This window comes from Aotus nancymaae, unplaced genomic scaffold, assembly GCF_030222135.1.
Source record: "Aotus nancymaae isolate 86718 unplaced genomic scaffold, 86718_ANA_hifiasm-v0.15.2.pri h1tg000018l, whole genome shotgun sequence".
Taxonomy (NCBI): domain Eukaryota; kingdom Metazoa; phylum Chordata; class Mammalia; order Primates; family Aotidae; genus Aotus; species Aotus nancymaae.
In genome coordinates, this window is record NW_026988430.1 from 14,664,101 (window position 1) to 14,687,266 (window position 23,166).

Consider the following 23,166-nt stretch of genomic DNA (forward strand, 5'->3'; position numbering starts at 1 on the left):
ATTTATTGCAATAGGGGGAGGCAACACATTCTCTTGTCTCAAAATTCTGATACAGGTAAGCAAGGAAGCCCGATGGGAATTATTTCCTTTGTGGAATAGAGAACTTTGTTGTAGTAAACAGCACCATTCTTCTTTGTCCTTTTTTCCCTTTGAATGTATGTCCCATTAGATTTTGTTAAAGAAGTTCCTCCTCATTGGCAGCCTTACTGGGATAACTTGAGAGTATGTACCAACCCTACTGTTAATAAATACCTTTTCTTCTCTGCAGTGTGGACTCATTTCTCCTCTCTTCTTCATAGCCAAGTTTCTCCCTGCTATCCACATTCACGGTGAATACTTTCTACCTCTTCCCACTCCTCAGCCCCTGCAATATGGCCTCTTCCTTACCACTTCCCTGATCGGGCCTTGTCAAGTTTATCCATGAACCTTTTTCATCCTCTTTATTTTGCTTGATCTCTAACCTGCTACTAACAGTTTCTTGCTTAGTTTCCATAATTACTGTTTCCTGGTTTTCCTTCTGCCCCCCAAACACCATTTCTCATTCTGCTTTACTGGCTCCTCCTTGCTCCTCCTCGGGCTCTGAATGATGCTCAAGAATTTGTTCTCCACTCTCTTCTCATTCTATATACTTTCCAAGGGCAATCTTATCTACTCCACCAAATGGCTTTGATTATTACCAAATGTCTGCAATTCCCAAACACAGCAACACTACTACTATACCGTTAACCGAGGGAAGGAGGAGTGGTATACTGTAGTCAGAGTTACTTTAAACATTTCTTGTTACATCTGCCTTCTCTCTTATCACACTCCTGAGAAAGCTATAAGGAATTCAGGTGTATCTCAGAAGCAAGTCAGACTCTCTCACATGGTCCATAGGAACTGGCTTCCAGAATCCACCTGCAGCCTTTGCTCCTCCCCTGCTTACTCTGGCTCAGACATGGCCTGGCTTCTGAGCCTGGGCTCTTCCTCCTGCTTGGTTGCTCTTTGCTCCCACTTTTAGCTTGCTAACTTCTGCTTCAAATTGCAGCTTTCATATCATACACTCATGGGGGTGTCCCTCGACCTCACTAACTAGCTGTATGCACCCAGAGTGCCCTAAGCCTCCCCTATTAAAACGCCAGTCACATGTGAGAGTGGTTCAATTCCACATGAGCCTGTGAACTCCAGCAGGACAGGTTTTATTGTCTTGTTCCCTGCTGGTGTGTCCAGTGCTCAGCACAGGGCTTGGCACATAAAAAGTGGGCTGGCTCAAAGAGTTGAACTGTTAACATTTTCTCCCTTCTGTAGCCAATGAGGGCAAAAATAGATCACCCTTGATTTCCCAAGATCAGGGTTGACTTAGGCCATGGTTGTTAATCTCCCTGCTCCCACCTGCTGACTCTTCACAGTGGTCTGGGATTCAGGCCCCCCTATTGTGAAGCACACAGCCAGCCTGATGCCTGTCAGCTGCTGAAGGCTGGAGGAGACTGCAGAGGAAAATAGTGCAGTGGAGGATGGGGGCATCCCATTACAATACCTGAGCTGGGTAGTCAAAGAGCCACTGCTCCCTTGGCTTTTCTTCATAGGCAGTTACGCCTTCTGTCATCTCATGCCTCACAGTGGCCTTCATGTGACCAAGGACATGGTTCAGCCATATTTCCACCTGAAAGAACAACTGGGGGTTAGACAGTTGTCTAAGAAGTTTTGATTAGTATTACACATTTTCTTCCACTCAGCCTGAGGGAGTGAAGGAAGTGGAGCCCAGATGTGGTACAGAGCCCCAAGAGGCTGCCAGAAGGTGCAGAGAGATGTGCTGTTTACATAATTGGGATGGTGATGGGTGAGACCCAGACTTAATTAACAGCAGGCTGATGTGTGCATTTGGAATATGGAGGACAGGGTATCATGTTAAGGGGGTGGGGGCTGTCACCCAGAGTTCGTACAAGGAAATAGAAATCTGGGTTGAGCTGGTGTAAATAAATCAGCGGCTTGTCATGACTTTGTTTACCCTGAGTATGAAGTGCAAACCAGGACTGTATTCCTCAACTATAAAACGTTTTCTAGGTCTACAAAAAGAACACATTCTGAATGAAATCCCAGGACCACCCTCATATAACTGAGAAGCGATTATTTTCTGGTACGAGAATTGCTTTCTTAGATACATGTGATAAAGGTGGAACCCTGTAAAATATCCTTACTCCAGGTATTACTTGGCACTAGATGAGAACCCCCAGGGGCAATGCTCTGCTGGATCATTTAGGACAATAAACAAAGGAAGGCCTATACTTTAGTGGTGGTGCCAAAGGATGGGAAGGAGGCTTAAGGGGAAAATGGTCCCATGGTTTGTGTCCCTTGCATTGGACATGGAGATTTGGAGGAAGCAGTTCCTGGAGCAGGGTGGTAGTTGGTTCTCCAAGGGGAAGGCTGTGGGAAGAAATGATGCTGAGGCGTATTTGTGCAGAGAGGGGGCACCTCAGGAAAGCAGCCAGTTTCACAAAAGGACATTTTTCTCCCCAGGAGGGTGTCAGTGTCCCAGATTCCCCTGCAGGGTGCCCCAGGGGCTGCCATGTTGACGTCTCCAGGTGCCGCTAATCATTTTAACATCCTTTTCTCATTGACTTGGATAGTTGTTTATGTGCATTTTATTTCCCTCTGCACAGGTCTTTGGTTAAGGAAAAGATATGAATGTTGACATGTGTCCTTCCCTGAAAGAGGAAAGCAGGGTGCCAGCTGCTGTGCCAACGTCAGTTCAAGTCAAAGAAGCTGGCTGTCAGAGGACACGGACAGCAGATCTGGACCAAGGCCAGAAAGGCCCTCCTAGAGCTGATGCTGATCAGATTTGAATGAAGGCATCTGAGAGAGAAAAGCACAAGGAGGTGAAAGGACTATCGTGTTACCTGCCCACTGCAGTCACAGGGCTCGCTGAAAGCCACATACTCCTCTTCTCTGCTGTACATGCCGAGGCTTGTCTTGGTTGGTCTCCCACTGGCATCTAGCTGGAATCGCATCTTGGCCATGTTGTCAAAGAGTTTGGAAAGGTGACGTTGAACCTATGAAAGGAAACCAGGCCAAAGGGTCATAGAACGTGTTTGGGAAGCCGTTTATTAGAATTGTTTAGAGGTCTACCTGTGACAATCGCTGTGAAAGAGTGGTAAACACCAAAATCTAGAACTAAGTTTGTGGAAACAACGCTGATGCAAGGACAGCAATAAAATGAATCAGTAGAAGTGGCCAAAGGAAGACTGAATAAAACTAGTGAGAATGGTGCACTAGCTACAAACCAACTAAGCCACAATGGTTTGACTAAATTCTGCTTGGTCTACTATAGATAGGACTAGATTCAAGAAAAATATGATGGTCAAGTTGTAAACCTTCTTCCTAAGAAAACACTACTATGGCACAGGAAATGAGCAGAGGACCATCTGGCAGAAGAATGCTAACACACACCGAATCTGGAGAGTCAAGAGTGGTGGTGACAGTGGCCTGTGGAAGAAGCCACCCCATTCTTAAAACCTCTTCAATTCAACAAATGCACATCAGAAGGGTTCCAAGAAGGGCAGGCATGCTCGTGCTAAGCATAAAGTCTGGTAGTGCCGGGCTGCTCCCAGGCATGGCATCTCAGGAGCAGAGGTCCTCTACAGTGATTGCCCAGGGCAGCAGTACTAGGAGGGATGCTGGACAGAGCTATGTTGTGGTCCTGAGGTGAAGAAAATGGCAGGCTGGAGGAAAAAGAAGGAACAGAACCTGCCCCCGGTAGAGCATCTTGAAAAATTACTGAGGGCCCTCCAGCTGCTGGTACCCTGACTTTTAATGCTCAATTTAGAACAACCAGCTTTCCAGCTTATGAAATGAGAGGACAAATCTAAGAGCATTTAGGTAAACTGTGAAGGTACCCATGGAAACACCACCCACACTGATTTGGGACAAAAACAAGATGGAATTTTCTTTATTGAGAAACAAATAGCAAATTAAAAACAATTAACAACAACAACAATATAGAACCGATGAAAATATCCAAAAATTTAAAAGAAGAAAACAGGACTCAAGAGGGCAAATAAGAGCACATATATTTTAAAGCTCTAATATAATAATGGAAACAAATCAATTTGAAAACCATCACCTTGTTTTGCTTTCAATTAAACATGAAGTTTATAAAATATGTGGTGAAAGATGCATTGGCAGAGGTAGAGAAATAAAGTAAGGAAACAGAGTGACAGAGCACAGTTTACAGTAGTATTAGCAACACTGAAGTGCTGAACTGACACAAAAAGTTAAATACGGTGGATGAACTTGAGCAACTTACTGATAAATGCCAAGGAAGAGATAAAAATATGATTAAAGAGAAGGTAATGCATATAACATGTATAAAGTGGAATCTCAGCTTATGGAAGTATAATAAACCTGAATGAAGAAAACATACAGATAAATGGAATAGATACATTATTTTAAAACACACTAGAAGAAAACCTTTTCAAGATCATAAAAGCTCTAGTTTTCAGATAGGACACCTCATCATGTTTTAGGGATAAACTAACAAAATAAAGCAAGTATATAAGCATACAAATGTTTAGAAATTAATTTTAATTTTGTTCTCTATATGGACCTAGAGAGAAAGAAATTAGGCTATCTAGAATTTTTTTTAAAGCAGGCAGGCCTCAGATGACTTCTTTGTAACAACAAACAGCAGAGTGATATCTGCATGGATTGAGAGGAAATTGCTGTGACTCATAAATTCTAACCCTAACCATTTGCTTCCTCACATGTGAAATGACAGAGTCACAGATACAGAAGGAAATAGGATGTATTACACCATGCTTCATTTCTTAGAGTGTGGGGACTACTCAAAAATGTACTCAAATCAAATAAGAAACAAATCAAAATAAATATTGAAGAATGAGACCTATTCTGGTGGTTCATGCCTATTATCCCAACACTTTGGGAGGCCAAAGCAGAAGGATCACTTGAAACCAGGAGTTCAAAACCAGCCCAGGCAGGGCAACAAAGCAAGACCCCATCTCTACAAATAATTTTTTTTATGGTACTTTAGGTTCTACAAAGAATTTTTAAAAGTTAGCTGGGTGTGGTGGCTCATGCCTGTAGTCCCAGCTACTCTGGAGACTGGTGCGGCTTGAGCCCAAAAGTTTGAGGCTGCAGTGAGCCATGATCATGCCACTGCACTCCAGCCTGGGTAACAGAGCAAGATTCCACCTCCAAAATAAAAAAACATCAATTAATTTTTAAAAAGAATGAGGTATAAAAATCTGGCAGTGAACTGACCCCTTCTACACACAGAATGAATAAAGATACAGTTGTAATACAGAATGCTAATACATTAATAATAAATATATATATTTTGAGATGGAGTCTTGCTCTGTCACCAGACTAGAGTACAGTGCCACGATCTCAGCTGTCTGCAACCTCTGCCTCCCAGGTTCAAGTGCCATGCCTGGCTAATTTTTTTTTTTTTTTGTATTTTTAGTAGAGGTGGGTTCATGGTTTTAGCCAGGATGGTCTCAATCTCCTGACCTTGTGATCTTCCTGCCTTGGCCTCCCAAAGTGCTGGGATTACAGGCGTGAGCCATAGCCCCCAGCAATAATAAATATTTCAACCCCACCACAACTGGGCTACTTTGGAAGTATTTCCATCTATATGAAAAAAAGAAGCTCTATAACTATCAGGGATAATCTCTCTTTAGTACTTGCTTCTTATTAACAAATCAAAACATAATTTCACTAAGTTAGTAAGGGTAGGTCAAAGACAGAAACCTTATGTATGGTTCCATCCTTTGGCTCTGTTTGAGAAGCTCTTATCTGTTGCTTGTGGTGAAGCAAAAGGGTGGAAACTTGGCAATATCTATTAAGACTACATATGTATCTACCCCTTGAGCCAGCAATCTCACTTCCAGGAATTTACCTGGAAGACAGATGACCAACAATACAAAGTCCAAAGTTATTCAATGCCACCTTATTTGTAATTACAAAATATTATTAATAACCTATGGCCAAACTATGGTATATCAATCCATGGAGTATGATGCAAATATTAAAAAATGAGGGAGATATCTTTGACTTGATATGGAGTAATTTCCAAGCTATATAGCTAAGCAGAAGAAAGAAAAGTGCAGACAAGTAGGCATAGCACACTACGTTTTGTGTAGGAAAGAAGGCAAAATTAGACAGTGTACCATGTATGAATGTAAATATGCATTTGCTTACTTTTGTAAAGATAGACATAGGAAAGCTAACCCAGAAGCTAATGAAATTGGTTACCTAAATGGGGTGGAACAGAGGTGGTGATGAGATGAAAAGAATAGAGAAGAGAAGGATACATCTCTGAGTATATACATATCTTTTTGCATAGTTTGACTTTTGGAATCCTATCAGCATCATACATATTCAAAAAAATCAAATAAACAAGGATGGGAAAAACCCTAACACTGAAAGCAAAAAGAAGCAAATGAGCACAACTATACTTTAAATGAATAACAAAATCATATGAGGAAAAAGAACTCATCCAAGCATTTTGAGACCCAGACGATGGCTGATAGCAGAAGTTCTCTAGCGTAGTCCTTAGACCAGCAGCACATTGGGAAAATTCTTAGAAATGTAAATTCTCCAGCCCCACCCAGACGTAGTGAATCAGAAACAGTGGGAGTGAGAATCTGTACTTTGACAAGCCTTCCAAGGGATTCTGATACACTCCCAAATTTCAGAACCAATGTTTGTAGCTCCAAATACCAGCACTGCTTCAATTAGTTACTTTAATACTCAAAAAACCTTCAAACACAGCAGGTTTCTTTATTTTACAGATTAGGAAAGTTTGTTGCAAAAAAGTGATATGCCCAAGACGATATGGCTAATAAAATTTTGGGCTTCTCATATATGTTTCTGCCAATAAGCCTGACCTCAATATTCAGTTAATACAACTTCCAATTATATCTCCCTATCGAAATTTTAGCTATCGCTTTTGGCCAGTATTTCCTGGATCTCTCTTCAGAACCAGATCAAAGGCATTCTCTGCCAAGCCTTAACCCCAACCACCTTTGCCATCCTCAAAGTTTCTCAGTTCTATGTTAGGGATTAGCTTCTGATGGGCCAGAGGGCATGCTGAGCAGTAATACTGATGGGGATTAAGAAAGCTCTGAGTAGGCCGAGCATGGTGGCTCGTGCCTGTAATTCCAGCACTTTGGGAGGCCAAGGCAGGTGAATCATGAGGTCAGGAGTTCAAGACCAGCCTGGCCAACATGGTGAAACCCCATCTCTATTAAAAATACAAAAAATTAGCTGGGGGTGGTGGCAGATGCCTGTAATCCCAGCTACTCGCCAGGCTGAGGCAGGAGAATTGCTTGAACCAGGGAGGTGGGGGTTGCAGTGAGCAGAGATTGCACCATTGCACTCCAGACCGGGCAACAGTGCAAGACTCCATCTAAAAATAAAAAAAATAAAACAAGAAAGCTCTGAGGTATGTGATGATGCAGGGGGCAACACAGGTCTGAAGTACACACCCAGCCAGAGAGAAAAGGCATGATGGGGAGCCTGAACCCGCCTCCTGCTGGGCACCCCTCAGTCCTTCCTCCTAGACCTTTCTGTGGATGCTCCTCCAGCTTACCTGTTGCGGAGCTGTGCCATTGGAAAGGATGTCTAACAGATCGGAGGAGGAGAGAAAGTAAAACCGAGGGAAGGCAAGCCTCTTGGTGTCAAGGTACTCTGCTAGGGCCTTCTCACACAGGCACAATCTGAGGGCACAGAACACAGAATTTCCCAATTAAGTATGCCTAGACCCATAGATACACATATATTACCTAAATGTACATATATGCAATAGATGGAATATATGCAGAAATTAGCATAAGAAACACTTAGAGATATTTGCAAACATATACATGAATGTGTCCACATTGGCATCAACACCTCTAATGCCCCATGTTACCCAAACAGGTAAAGCAAGGGACATGCACGGGCACACATATTCATTCCCCCACCACAGGTCTCAGAGACAGATGGGGAAAACAAAATGATGCCTTCTTATTATAGAAGGGTAACAGGTGGACCCTCACCTGCTCTGAATATCCTCCAGCTTTTCATACAGGCCTGGCTTGTTGGTGGCTTCCACTACATTTGGAGTTTTCTGGGTATCGTAAGCTAGCTCTTTGAAGTCAATGTCAATGCCTTCAAACCTTTTAGAATCCTGCAAATAAAAATGTGGAAACAATTAACCATCACTCCACTCAGTTCCTAGAAGCTCCCTCCATGGAACCAGTTAGAAGCAGAAACTTGTTACTGGGTTCTCGAATACAGAGAATAGACTCAGAGAAGGAAACACCCTTAGTTTAAGCTGTAGTTCGCAAACATTTTCATCTTAGAACCCATTTACATTTTCAAAAATTATTTAGGAGTTCAAAGAGCTTTTGTTTATGTAGGTAGTATCTATCATATCTCTCAATATTTTCTGTACTAGAAGCTAAAGGTTTTTTTTCAAAGAAATGTTAAAAATATTCATTAATGCATTTAGGCTGGGTGCAGTGGCTCACACCTATAATCCCAGTACTTTGGGAGGCTGCTGTGGGCGGGTCATTCGAGGTCAGGAGTACGAGACCAGCTTGGCCAAGATGGTGAAACCGTCTCTCAACTAAAAATACAAAAATGAGCTGGGCTTGGTGGTGCATGCCTATAATCTCAGCTACTATTCGGGAGGCTGAGGCATGACAATTGCTTGAACCTGGGAGGCAGAGGTTGCAAAAAGCCAATATCGCGCCACTGCACTCCAGCCTGGGTGAGAGGGTGACTTTGTCTCAAAAAAAAAAAGCATTTAAAAAGTAACAATAATAAACCATTATGTTAGCATAAATAAAATACATAAATATATTTTCCAAAACAAAAAATAACAGTTGAAAAGGGGGCATCATTTCACTTTTCCGTTTTTCAAATCTTTGTAATGTCTTACTTAACAGAAAACTCCTTCTGTATCAATTTATTGTGATATCACATGTCATCTAACTTCTGGAGAACCCCACTGTACACTCATGGAAGAATGAGAGAAAAAAAGGGGGATAACAAATAATACGATAATTAAGATAATTTTGACTTTGAGGACTTTCTGAAAAGGTTGCAGAGACCACCCCCAAGCCCCAGGCATCCAACACTTGATTCATAAGCAGATGGTGGATCTAACATTCTTTCTGGACCCATGCAAAAGTTTATATAACCAAAATGAATTTTCCCTCAGCAAATATACTCCTTTGATGTCAAAATTAATCAGTTGTCATTTCTCCCAAACATACACACTCACAGTTATCACTGAAATGATTGACAGACTAATATATGCAATATGCTTCAGCCAAATACTTGGCACCTGGTGAGGTGGTAGAGCTTGTGGTATTATTATTATATAACAACAATCATAATGGTATGTGCTATGTGCATTGTTTTAATGAAGACTCCAGAATAGATATCAGAAGACTCCAGAATAGATACCAGTACTAGTCTTAATTTACACATGGGGAAACCAAGGCATTGAGTGGTTAAGTACCCTGGCCAAGGTCCCACAGCTGCAAGTGAATGAGGACTCAAGCCCAGGCGTGCGATTCCCTCCCTCTGTGATCCTCCCCTCCTCCCAAGAAGACTTAGAAACAAGAGGGTAAAGTAAATTATGATTCCTCCAGGAGATGTTTTGCTCCAATTAAAAATGAAACAGTATCAGGCTACATAAGTATCTGAAACATCTGGCATAAAGGTTCACACGAAAAAAGTTGAATAGGAAATTGTAATGACACTGAGAGCAATTATGTAAAAATAGGTACATGAACAAAAGTTGGGAAAAATTCATAATGAATGAAAATAGTTACCAGTTATGGTGTTAAGAGTCTGGCTGATTTTATTATGTTTTGAAATTGTTTCTGTTTCATTGTTATTACAGAGAAAATAAATGTGTTTATATATTTTGTACACAAACCTGTGGCACTGTTTAGAGGTTAACGATACTAAATCTTCAATTTTTTAATTAAAAGTTCTCAGACATCTCCCTTAAAGTTTCTGCAAGAATCTCCACCTCTGTCTCTGCCCCCTCTCATTAAGCCTGGCCTGCTTCAATCGCTGGCATTTGAGATAAATAAAATCTGGCTTATTCAATTTGACTTAATTACAACTGCCATACAGAATTGTTTTCTATTATTTTTCACAGCAAACATACAACCTTTAATCTACAGTATTACACTAAATATGCTTTTTGAGATTAGCAGGAAAACTATGTTTTGGCAGACCGTGCTTTAATTTCTAACCAAAGCCTGGACAGCGCGTGACATTTTGGAATCAAGCTAATTTGTAAGCAAAGAACTTGCTGTACTGAAAGAATACAGAGGGATTCTGAAGAAAAAAATTTAAAAATGAACCAGAGTCCACTGAGAGAGGGGTAAGTTAATGGCACATTAATTAGGACTAATTAGAAGGAGCAAACATAGGGAAGGTAATAATGAGAAGAACACATATTTTAGGGAAATCCATTGTTTGGTATTTAGTTGGAATGCTGGCACAGGCCAGAGGTTTATAGAATGGCATGCTGCTGAGAAGGATCCTGAATTTGCCTAGAAACAAGACTCACTTTCAGTGGATACCTGAATTTTAATGATCCAAGAAGCAACCCACGAAGACTTCAACCCAAACTGCAGTAGCCAGTATTTTTAAATCTCCTTTCTTACATATATATTTTTTTTTTCTGAGGGAGGTTGTCCTTTCTTTTTCCTACCTATCTAAGGACAAACTGATTGATGTGCATTTCACCATCTCTCTTTTCCTCTGCCTGATTTTTGGTGGCATGTAAGTTGAGCATTTGTGGGAGGTCCCTTTAAGTAAAGTCAAAGCAAGGAGGCAGAAAAGGAAAGAGCCTAGACAATGCAGGAATGGGGTGACCTTCCCTTCACCTGGATCAGAGAATAGACTTCCCTAGCAGGTACCTGGGGTAGCTGTGCCTGAATATCTTCAGACCCAATGAATATGCTTTCCAGATGAGTCCATGTTCGTTGTACTTCCAACCAGAGAGAGATGACAGCATCTGCTGTGGACAGCTTCTTCTGCCAGCCGGAAACTTCCTCCAGGAAGAAAGCAACATACCTGGACATCACTAGGTTCTGAAGTTGAACCTGATTATCCTCCAGAACCTCTATGAGGTCCTCATCAGAGCTCAGGAGGGGGATGTTGGTCCGTGGGTGGGGCTCATACTGGAATTCCATGCCAGCCCAGGTGGTCTGCAGCTCCTTTAAGGTTTTCTCCATACCCATCTCTTTCACGGCTTTGTCCACAATGCCCCTGACCTCGTCCTCATAGTGGTGCAGCTGGAGCTGCAGAAGGCGTGCTAGGGTGGTGTCCTTGTCCATAGTGAAGCTCACACCAGTGGCTTGCATCAGCTGCCTCCAGTGCCGCTCCCGGATGGCTGGATTCTGCAGCTCAGCTACTGCCCTCAGGGAGCTCAGTGTGTTCCACACAGTGCTTTCCAGGCCTGTGAATGCATCCCAGGCTCTGACCTCCCTGTCCAGGTTTCGGATATGCCGGGCAAACTGTTTGCACTCAAAGTCCATGGCCTCCACATTGATATCCCTCCAGGGTGTGGTCTCCCAGGCATGGATGCTGGAGGTCACCATCCCAATGGTGTCCCAGAGCTCCTTCAGCTGGCAGACCTCCTTCCTGCACTGCCTCAGCTGCTTATAGTCAGGAACATTGACTTCAAATAAGTTGGCAGACTCAGAAATGGAGGCCATGGTGGATTCCATCTGCTGGATCTCGACGTGACTGGCATCCAGCATTTGATGAGGGTGGATGCTATCAAACCTACAAAACACAGTGTGTTCTATTGTAAGTACAGCATGCAGGGACCCACTTCCTAGCATCTCTAAGGTAACAACCAGCTGAAATCTTTACAGGCTTGGTGTTTTAGGAAAGAGCAGTGGCTTTCACCAAAAACATTCTTTTCACCAAAGCCAAGAATGTCTTTTCTTCCCAGGATTTTCTTTTGGGGAAAAAAAGACATTCAGGATAGATTGGGGTGGAGTGGGCATTGGAGGAAGGGTAATGCAAGAACAACATTATGCAATGTCCTCTACCCAGGTCTAGAAGGGAACACCCCCTTATCCAAGCCCCTTTAGACTCTGTCCTTCATCTAGCTGTTGGTTCTGAAGACCACTTGACACAAAAGAGTTGCTATATTACAGCAGAAGCAGGAAACCCAAGGGCCCTGCCAGGAACATAGTGGTAGGCAATCTTTAAGTGGGAGAGCTGGCACTCAGGAGTCTGACCTTGACCTCCCTCCACTGATCACTCTGAGGCAGTGGCTATCAGCCTCGGCTGCATGTTAGGATCTTCTGAAAGCTTTGAAAGATCCCCATGCCCAGACTGCTCTATAGACCATCTAAATCAGAATCCCTGGGGGCAGGACTCAGGCAAACTCCACAGGTGATTTCTGTTTGCCAGGGTGATGTCCTCATTCATGGTGAAGCTCGCCCCAGTGTCTGCATCAGCTTCAGGCAACAGAACTTCATGCTGGAGAACCACTGTGAGTGGCCATGAAGACTGGCTGCAAAGTCTTTGATATATAATTGTGGTCACTTTCCTTCACCGTGTGCCTCAAGTCTGGCTCCTCATCTTTGTAAGTCCTCCTCCAAGCTGTCCCTGATCTCCCTTTTCTGCCTTTACCCTTCCCTAGCCCACCCCCCTCTGCATCCTGGGGCAGCCTCTGGGTCTGCCCTCGACACCTAGGAGCACCCTTTCTAGCTTTTTAAAAAATACACTTTAAGTTCTGGGGTACAGGTGCAGAATGTATAGGCTTGTTACATAGTTACACACATGCCATAGTGATTTGCTGCATCCATTATCCCATCATCTACATTAGGTATTTCTCCTAATGCTATTCCTCCCCTAGCCCTCCAACCCTTGACAGGCTCCAGTGTGTGATGTTCCCCTCCCTGTGTCCGTGTGTTCTCACTGCTCAAATCCCACTTATGAGTGATAACATGTGGTGTTTGGTTTTCTGTTCTTGTGTTAGTCTGCTGTGAATGATGGTTTCCAGCTTCATCCATGTCCCTGCAAAGGACATGAACTCATCCTTTGTTATGGCTACATAGTATTCCATGGTGTATATGTGCCACATTTTCTTTATCCAGTCTATCATTGATGGGCATTTGGGTTGATTCCAAGTCTCTGCTATTGTGAATAGTACCACATTAAACATATGTGTGCATATGTCTTTACAAAAGAATGATTTCTAATCCTTTGGGTATATACCCAGTAATGGGATTGCTGGGTCAAATGGTATTTCTAGTTCTAGATCCTTGAGGAATTGCCACGCTGTCTTCCACAATGGTTAAACTAATTTACACTCCCACCAACAGTGTAAAATCATTCCTATTTCTCCACATCCTCTCCAGCATCTGTTGTCTCCTTATTTTTTAATGATCACCGTTCTAACTGGCATGAGATGGTATCTCATGGAGACATTTATGCAGCCAACAAACATATGAAAAAAAGCTCATCACCATTGGTCATTAGAGAAATGTAAGCCATTTCTAGCTTTTTAGTCCAGTTTCCTCATCCTCTTCTCTCCAGTGTTTATGGGATGCATGTCCCTGAAACTGCTTCTAATCCTCATAAGTGAGGACAAACCGTATGCTGCCACCCTGCAAAGCATGCATTCCTGCATAGTGTTTTCCCCAATGTAAGACCCTACATGCAAAGGAACCCACGTAGGCAGATGGCTTTTTTATGGTCAAGGGCACTCATAACCCTAGTGTTCAAGGATCCTCGAATTTTTCTCCTCTAACTCCATTTTATACTCACTTTCACCCCCAGGATCAAGTTTTCTCTGTGTGTTTAGAGGGCTACCTACCAGACACACCATGGGATAAGGGAGAATGGTACGTTCTGCTAAAATCAAACAGGGCATCATGGGGCTCACCATCAAAGGGAAGGTTGCGAGGAAATGAGTGACTAGAGAATTGGCCTTTTCCTCCCATCTACAGTGTGTGTTTGTTGTATGCATGTGTGTGTTTGCATGTTGGTAGGTAGAATATGAAAGGAGGGAAAAAGGAAGAGCATGACATACAACCTCCTTTTTTTCAACTGCCCTGTCTGTGTTGACTTTAGAAATATTTGACTTGACAGATGGAAAGCAATCCTAATTGAAGTCATTTACCTGAACACTTACCACTTAAGCCTAATTGCCATGCAACAGAATAACAGTTATGCATACCATTAAATTAGTGTCAGATTAACTTCGACGCTCCTTATGTTTGGATCCTGCTTCTTCCAGCTAAATCATTTTTGGCTCAGGTGCTATGATTGCAGATTTATATCTTAAGAGAATGGGACTATCGCTTGCACGTCCTCCCTATTCTTTATCTCCCACATATTTCAGAACAGAAGGTTGGAGTGCTCAGAGTTGAAAAGGGCCCTGATTCTCTCTCTCTCTCTCTCTCTCTCCTATATATATATAGAGAGAGAGAAAGAGAAAGCTCCTCCTCTCTCTCTCTCTGTCTCTCTCTCATAGAGAGAGAGAGGAGGAGCTTTCTCCTTTATGAGGAAGAAAGAACTAGGAGGAAAGAAATGGAATGTGCTCACGGCAAGGGGCCCAGCAAAAAAGATCACCAAGGGTGAGGAGTTCTTGTGCTTTTTCTTCATTTCCAAAGACTAATCGTTGGTGTGTGCAGGTTCTACTTTTTAAAAAAAATTTATTTATTTTTATTTATTTACTTTTTAAATTGTACTTTAGGTTCTACTTTTTATCTTGACCAGAGTGAACTTAGAATGCAAACTTAACTTCTCGGTATTAGTTAAAATTCAAACAAATTCTAAAAGGCCATATCCTGTTTAATTTGTTAATGGAACACCATTCAGGAATAACTTATTAGGTAACCTATGAGCTATTTAAGGGGTACACATAGGAGATTAGAAATTATCTTGTTAACCATTCTTTCTTTGGCACCAATAAGCATTCTTAAATCAATGTTGGGTCCTTAAATATTTATAAGGGGTGAACATTTATCAAACCTATTCCAAACTTCATCTACCCTGGGGCATAATTTTTGTTTATAGTTTAGATTTGTGAGTGGTCATATTCTGTAGCTAAGCACACATAAAAACCAACTTGGCCTAAGCTGTGAAGGGAACTCATAGACAGGAGGACAGGTAACCCTCTTAGAATTTCTAAACTTTAGATCAAATTGTCAGGATATTCATAGACTTGGTTCATGTGCCTAATAAACTGGAAGCCATCCTCTAAACCCTGAGGAAATGATACAGTATAAGAACAAGAAAGTAATAGGAGGGAAAAGGTTGGGCTGAGCCTTTGAAATTGAAATAATAAGGTAAAAAGTGTTTTACTCTAAATGCCTGGAAAGTTTGGATGACTAAAACTAGAATTAAAAGGAATGAAAATACAATGCTCATGTCTTTGATCCTAGAAAAATAACTGATTCTGGCTTGACCCAGACATGACCCTAGAGAGAGAGGAATAAATGAGTTAAATTGATTCCTGCAAAATTGGCTGTTGGTAAATGTTAACCTCAGTACTGTCCATATCTGTGTATACCACAAATGGTGTCACACTTCTCCTTGATACCCACTGGGTAGCATAAAACTCAATGTGTCTAACCCTGACCTTGTGAGGGCCACTCCTTCCCATTCTGTGCTCCTCTCAGTGAACAATGAGAGAGAACCTCTTTCCACCACTTGTCCAAGCTAGAAGATGAAAAATTGCCTTACACTCCCCTTCTCCCCCATCTCTTGTGTTCAATCAATCCTGCAGATATTATTTTCCTAAAGCTCTCCGCAACGCATTTTCCCCTCTCCCTCATCTCTGCCACTGCTTCAGATTGGGCCTCACTGCTTCTCACCTGGGCTGTTAGAATCACTCTCCCACTGAGTACCTGGTCTTGAGCCTACCTTGCCCCATTCTGTTCTCGATGGCCATGAGAAGGTGGTCTTTATGTTTTTGTCATGCTTAGACTCCCAGTGGTTGATTATTGTAGGAAATAATAATAAATAGAAGGTTCCTCTTCAAAGCTTTCCTCTTAGTTCATTACGAATAATTAACAGTTTCTTCAAAGGTTAATTTACTTTAAAGCTTTTGCTAATAATCTTAAAGTAGCTGTTAGTAAAGAAATAAGTGCATCCCATGTTCTTAGTTCTTACACTTTAACCTAGATATCTGTCCTGACATGCCTGGACAAGCTCAGGCAAGTCTTGGGTCAAAGCTTATTCCCCAGCCTTATTTGAAAATGTTATCGCTTCTCTAAGCATTCCTCAAGTTACTTCCTCTTTTCCTTTGTTCTCCTCCGCCTTTACTTCTTTAGAAAATTTCCAAGTTTTTAGCCAATCAGGTCAAGCATAGAATGTGAGGTCCTGTTCTGGCCAATGGAAACTGGACCCAACAGTAGGGCAATTGCATCAGGTTATAAGAGTTATAAATGTCCCTGTCTCCTTTGTTTAGGTGTGCTCTCGTGGCAAAACTGCCAGCAAGTTGCACCCTCCCCACAGGAAGTAAAACTGGTCTTGCGGAGTGATCCATTGTCTCAGTGTGGATTTTTCCCAACGTTATAAACCCATTTCCAACAATTATGGTCAAAACATGGACTCTTCCATTCTTTTCTCCTACTTCCTGCATCCCAGCCATACACACAGGCAGTTTTCCAGCTGTTTCTTACATTTTCATCCTTTTGCATCTTCATATATGCTATTTCCTTTGCCCAGAATATCCTCACTTTCTACTTTTTTTTTTCCCCCTGAAACAGCTCCTACTTGCCAATGGCTCTGGCTCACCATTACAAGCACCACGTTCCACAAGAGGTGTGAACTGCCTCCCCAGGTGGGGTTAAAGCTGGTCCCAGTGTGCATGCCTTACTGCTCATTTTTGAAGTTGTCCCTGAGGTTATAAGTCCTTGAGGTCAGGAAAGGTGTATCATCTCAAAATCCTAACAGCTTTTTTCAAACTCCACTGTTGAGACCACAACCTCATCTACTCCATGAAAGCCTAAATCATCTGAATGAGTCAGACTAACTGGAAGAACAGGATCGAGTTGAATGAATGACATATCTTAGGATATCTATATGTCCCTTGGAGGTTTAATGACAAATACCGCCCTTTTCTGCAGCTTTAAAGAAACAACAGACACTGTGTGAGCAGGACAAAATCCTTTCTTTCCTTACGACTGCTGCCTTGGGCTATTTGGAAAGCTGTTTTCTCTAGTTGTCATGTAGGACAGTACCCCATGGAAGGTAACTTCAAGAAAGCCCTCCCAGCCATTCAGAGAATCTGGTTGCCTGCTGGAAACACGAATAGTCTTCCTCGAATTGGAGCTCACACAGAGATAGATTATTTTGGCTCAGCAATCCCTCGATTACCTTGGTCTTGATGTGGATAAGAAGGCTGTATGTCATGGTGCTGTTTCTTAAGGTCAGGAGGACTGTGCTCAAGGTCAGGAAGACCAAACGGTGAAATGCCCTAGAGCATGGGGGCATTCCTTTCATTCAACAGGGAGAATTTGTCAGCTTTAAAAGTTGCACACAGCCTTTGAATCTGAGTAGGATGATTTAGCCTATTACTGTGGTGAGAGCTCAGCTAGAAATATGGCACTATAATTTAGAGTTAAGATCTAAAGGAGGAGCTGAAATTTGACTTGAACATGAAGAACCTTAACCCATGCAACCTGACTTCACATAGTACCTGTCAGACTGCAAGGGCTTAATAAGACAATTGGGTTTTTTTTTCCCCCTCTCCTTAAAGATGAGAACATCCAAAACTGAGCTTAACCCATGTAACCTAATCAGGAGCAGAAACTTTCATCCACAGAGAAATGTACCAGGGTCTGCACTTTAGAAATTCATAAATGATCTAAAAGTGAAGAAACCAGAATTAAACTCAAACTTGAATTCACAGAAAAATGTTCCAGGGTCTGCAACTTAGAGATTCATAAATAACAGTGGAGAAACCAGATTTAAACTTACATGCCACACACAATACCTACAAATTTTGAACACTCACACACACCAAACTAAGAAAGAAAACAAAACACGTAAGTTGACATCCACTAAGATTCACTTTAGCAATAAATCTACAATTCCATTTTAGCTCTGATGTTTTTCTTGACAAGAAGAGAAATACATCAAAATTGCAGAAATATTTGGTTTCCCAGCAGTTCTTTTCAAAGCATCCTCTTCTAGGGATTCATCTGCATGTCAAATTAACAGATGTGAATTTGGAACACCCAGCTAAGAGTAGCAATATCCTCACAGCCAGCAGATACAAGTGCAAAGAAAGAAAAATGAACACAACTGTCAAATAAAAATAAAATGAAAAAACAAATAGGAGCTGATCAATACATAAAACATACCCATGAAGGAGGAATACCGAATTTCTTTTTTTTTTTCTTAATGCAGTCTGATTCTGTCACCCAGGCTGGAGTGCAATGGTGTGATCTTGGTTCAATGCAACCTCTGTCTCCCAGGTTCAATCGATTCTCCCGCCTCAGGCTCCCGAGTAGCTGGAATAACAGGCTTGTGCCACCATGCTCGGCTAATTTTTGTATTTTCAGTAGCGACAGGGTTTCACCTATTGACCAGGCTGGTCTTGAACTCCTGGCCTCGTGATCCACCCTCCCTGGCCTCCCAAAGTGCTGGAACTACAGGTGTGAGTCACTGTGCCTGGCCATAATACTGAATTTCCAACAGACACAAAAGCACATCAGTGTTGTTTCCCTTTCAAGCAGTCTTAGAAATCTCTTTGAGAAGATATTTTCCCCCAACATCTTTGAATTTTTTTTCTTTTTTGAAATTATTTTAAGAGACTGTTGGTGCAAAGACATTAGTGTCTTTATTTTTATGGCTGTTGTCTTTGGTGTGGCTGTTGTTAACACTAAGTAGTATTACCCAGCTGGAGAACTTACCTCCCTCAGCAGTTTTGGCTCTGAATTGGTGTTCAATTTCAAAAATTCAATTGCATGCCCAAAAAAGAGTCAAAAGAAGCAGCCCTGGACTCTGAAAGACAGTCCCCCAAGGAGTCCATAGGGTTTTGAGTAACAGATGATTCTTTGGAACAAGGGCGTGGCTCCTAAGGCAGTTATTTTAAGGGGATACAGACTTAGGAGTTCTATTAGGAATTATATTCCCCAACATGATTGCTTGAAAGGAAACCAGTTACTTTCCTTTAGGGTAGTGGTTTTCAAACTGGGCTGCACATTGGAATTACTGGAGTTTACAACATACTGATGCAACAGGTCTCATCTCCAGAAAGTCTAACATCATTGGTATACAGGACAGACTGGACATTGGGAGTTTTAAAAATCTTTCCAGGTGATTCTGATGGGCAGCCCACATGGCAGCACATTGCTTTAGAGTCATATGTTTTATATATTTATATCTTATGTCTGTTTTACACACTTGTTCTTCCCTACCTCTTTACATACTCATCTTATTCTCTGTGACTCCAAGTATAATGCTTCGGAGAGAGCAAGCTGCTTAATAAATGTTTGATGAATGAATGATAAGAATAGGCATGCCAGGTTGGATGAGCAACCAGCCAATTTGCCCAGAACAGAGGTACTTCCCAAGACATGAGGATGCCTGTAGTCCCAGCTACTCAGGAGGCTGAAGTGAGAGGATTGTTTGAACCCAAAGAGTTCAAGGCTACAGTAGGTTATGATCATGATGCTGGACTCCAGCCTGGGTGAGAGAGCAAGACGCTATGTCGAAAACAATCAAACAGGCAAACAAACAACAATCAGAAAAGTCCTGGGCAAACCAGTATGGTTTTTCAACATAGTACCAGGCACAATGCTAGACACTTTCAAGAATGATCTCTTTAATTCAACCAATAACTATATGTGGTGGACACTATTATTATCTGCTTTTTATAGATGAGGAATCTGAAGCACAAAGGTATTAAGTAACTTGTCATAACATAAGCAGTAAGGAGACAACCTGAAATTGGACTCCAGGCAACCTGAATCTAGCATCCACGCACTTAATTTTTATTGGACTTCACTGCTATGAAGTTGTATTTTTTTGTTTGGTTTTATTTCTGTGGGCAAATAACCTTCGAAAATGAAAACATTCCTCACTGTCAGCATAGACAATTTTCCAGTTTGGAGATTTCTAAGTCTGTCTACCCAAAACTATAGAGGAGACCCAGCAAGAAATGAAGCTCAAAGAAACAGGAAACAAATCACAGAGCAGGAGTGTTGGGGCAGGGGGCACCCAATCTAGATGGCACATCAGCAGATGTAGGATCATTCAGCACCAGCTTGGCCTCTGGTTGGAGCCCTTGATGCTGAGCAGTGGACGAGGAGCAGACCACTTCTCCACCACGGGAGGAAACCCCTGAGAAAAGAGCCCCAGTGTGTGCAGTGTGGGCACAGGTGAATGGTGCTGCCCATCCTAGAGTTGCTTTGCTTGTGCAAAGACCCATCGTAAGAAGCAGGCAGGCATCTGAACCAAGCAGAGAGAATACTCCTGAAGAAAACCTCCAGCTAAATCCTTCCTTTATGCTGCCAAAATGAAATGTGCTGCAAAATTCTAAAAATCCAATCAGCCACTTTTTAAAACCAAAAGAACAGTCTGTGAGAACTTAGAATGCTAAAGGTTTAGTAAAATCCTAATAATTATACCACCTATAATCCCTTTATAAACTTGGAGGCACAAAGATGCTTCTAGATATATAAGAATGTTTTTAAGGCAAGATGTTTCTACAATCCTTGGCCATTTCATATAGGTCATGATAGGATTTGGTCCACGTCAGCACCACGTTTCAACCAAAGGTCTTAAATGGGAGGGAAGATTACTAACGGGTCTGTAGGTGCTGGAAAATATACACTCTCAACAGAAAGATTACCCATGACTCAAAGACTGCAATGCTCAGAGAAAGGGAGGCAGCAGTGTTTGACCCATACCTGAAGGGGGCTTCTTTGTGGAATCGCTCCCAGAATTGCTGCTGTTCTGCATCAAAGGCTGTGCACCTCTGGCGGAGGAGTGTCACTTCATTTGCCTGCAGTGGGGCCACCTGCTGCTTCACAATAAGGGCCACCTTTTTTATGTTGTTCCATTTCTCAGGCAGCTCCTGCAAAGGAGACCTCAGTGTGATCAGATTCCCATGGTGCTCTTTCCTTTCCCATAGTCCTGAGCTGGCAGAGTCCAGATGGCTTCCATTTGTGCTACGAGATGGTATGATGATGTGGTGGTGTCATCTTCCCATTCCTTACAATCTGCCCTCTACCCACTATTCCTTGACTTCCTTCTGTAGCTGCTCTAAACACTAATCTTCTTGCTTTCAGCCACTGGCCCTCTAAGCCCTCTAAATTTGTGAAAATTCAGAATGCTAAAGAAACTTTTAGATTTTTTTTAAGGGAAGATGTTTCTACAATCTTTGGTTTCTCTATTGCTTCTAATCTATTTTTACTGAAACTACATTAACCCCCTCCCTTTTCTATATTCTTCAAGATTCAGGATTGCCTGGTTATTTTCTTTTATGTTCCACACTTCCTCTTGGACCATCTTAACATCTTTCAGATCTGCTTTCTTTTCCTCTCTAAATCGAAACATTGGTTGATTTCTATGGAAAAAAATTATCCATGTTAATTCTCCCACATATCTCCAGCATTGCATGCTCCCATATGTACTGAGTTCCCAGAATTTTCTAGACATTACAAATATGCCACACATTACAGTTCCAAAACGTGGATCTTGAGTCAGCTGCAAGCCCTATTTTTAACTTGCTGGACCCCACTTTACCCTTTCTGAAATCCTAAAATGCTTCCTCTGTTTCTTTTATAAAGAAGACATATGCACTGACCTCCAGCTGCTTAAACACGGTTTCTGGCAATTCTTGTTCATAGGTCTTCAGCAATTCAATAGTCTGCTTTAAGGGCTCGAACATCTCATCAGTGTTACTCTGCCGTTCTTTAACAGCCATAAGGTGTCCCATGATCTCAACCAAGCCTTGGAAATCTCCTTTTTCAACTTTCTTGAGTAAGCCGCTCTCACTGTTCCTTATAAATGCTTCAAGGTCAGCCAAGCTAATCAACACAAACAGAATATAAGGAGCCATACTCATTCTACTCCTCAAAAGGAACATGTATTGATTTCCCCAACAAAAATATCTATCATTATGAAAATCCTACCACATGCTAAGCACTCTGCATAGACTGTGCTCTGATTTTAAGAATATGGCCTCCTGCACAAGTGCCAAGGTTATGAAAGACAAAGACTGAGGCCTGTCCTGCGATGGAGGAGACTCAGGAAGAGACATGACATCTAAACATAATGTGTGATCTGGATAGAATCCTGGGCCGGAAAAAAAATATATTAGTAGGACAATTGATGAAATTTGAATAAGATCAATAGATCGGTTACTACTTCTATATTAATATTAAATTCCTGGTTTTGATAACTGTACTACGTTTATATAAGATGTTACCATTGGGGGAAGCTGGGTAAAGAGCAAAAGGAAACTTTGTAAAGTTAAGTCTGAAATTATTTCAAAGCAGAAAGTTAGAAGATAAATTAAGAAATAATAAAATACTATGGCCTATAACGTCGCACACATTTGAGTTAGATTTTCACATTTATTACATATGTGACCACGGCCAAGCCATTTGCCACCTCTGAGCCTAAGTTTCCTCGTCTATAAGATTGGAAAAGTCATTTGTCTCACTGATTATTCTGAAAGTTCAAATAGGTTCATTAAAAAAAAATTCAACAGAATTATTGAGTGTCTATCATAATCGACAATAGAATGACAAATAAGAGAAATGAAGACCCTGCCCTCGTGAAGCTTACATTCTAGTGGGAAAAGTAAAAAGAAAAAAATGATGAAATAAATTGTATAGTTTCACATAGTAATGAGTGCTAATGAAAAAATAAGTCAGGATAAGGGGATAGACACTAGAGATGGAGTAGATTATTTTCTATGAGGTACCTTTCTATGCAGGTGATATTGAGCAATCATGTAAAGGAATGAGCCACAGAAATAATTAGAGAAGAGCATTCCAGACAGAGGGAACATCATGAGCAAAGGCACTGGGGTTAAAGTCTGGTTTGAGGACAATGGAAAAAGTCAGGGTGGCAAAAGTCTAAGGGGAATAAGAGAAGGCATAGAGTAAGGAGAAGTCAGAGGATTTGTGAGGGGCCAGACTATGTAGGGCATTATTGGCTGTG

At 41.7% G+C, this 23,166-nt stretch overlaps 1 protein-coding gene across 1 annotated transcript in view; it reads right to left on the reverse strand.

Moving 5' to 3' along the window:
- Positions 1–23,166, reverse strand: part of DNAH9 (dynein axonemal heavy chain 9) — a 368,705-nt gene that overhangs the window by 275,519 nt on the left and 70,020 nt on the right. Inside the window, exons 18-24 of the mRNA XM_064378055.1 lie at positions 21,803–22,025; positions 20,904–21,070; positions 10,929–11,799; positions 8,037–8,167; positions 7,589–7,715; positions 2,877–3,029; positions 1,517–1,642 (exon numbers count right to left, since the gene is read on the reverse strand). Coding sequence (XP_064234125.1) covers positions 1,517–1,642; positions 2,877–3,029; positions 7,589–7,715; positions 8,037–8,167; positions 10,929–11,799; positions 20,904–21,070; positions 21,803–22,025 — 1,798 coding nt within the window. The remainder of the gene's footprint in view (positions 1–1,516; positions 1,643–2,876; positions 3,030–7,588; positions 7,716–8,036; positions 8,168–10,928; positions 11,800–20,903; positions 21,071–21,802; positions 22,026–23,166) is intronic.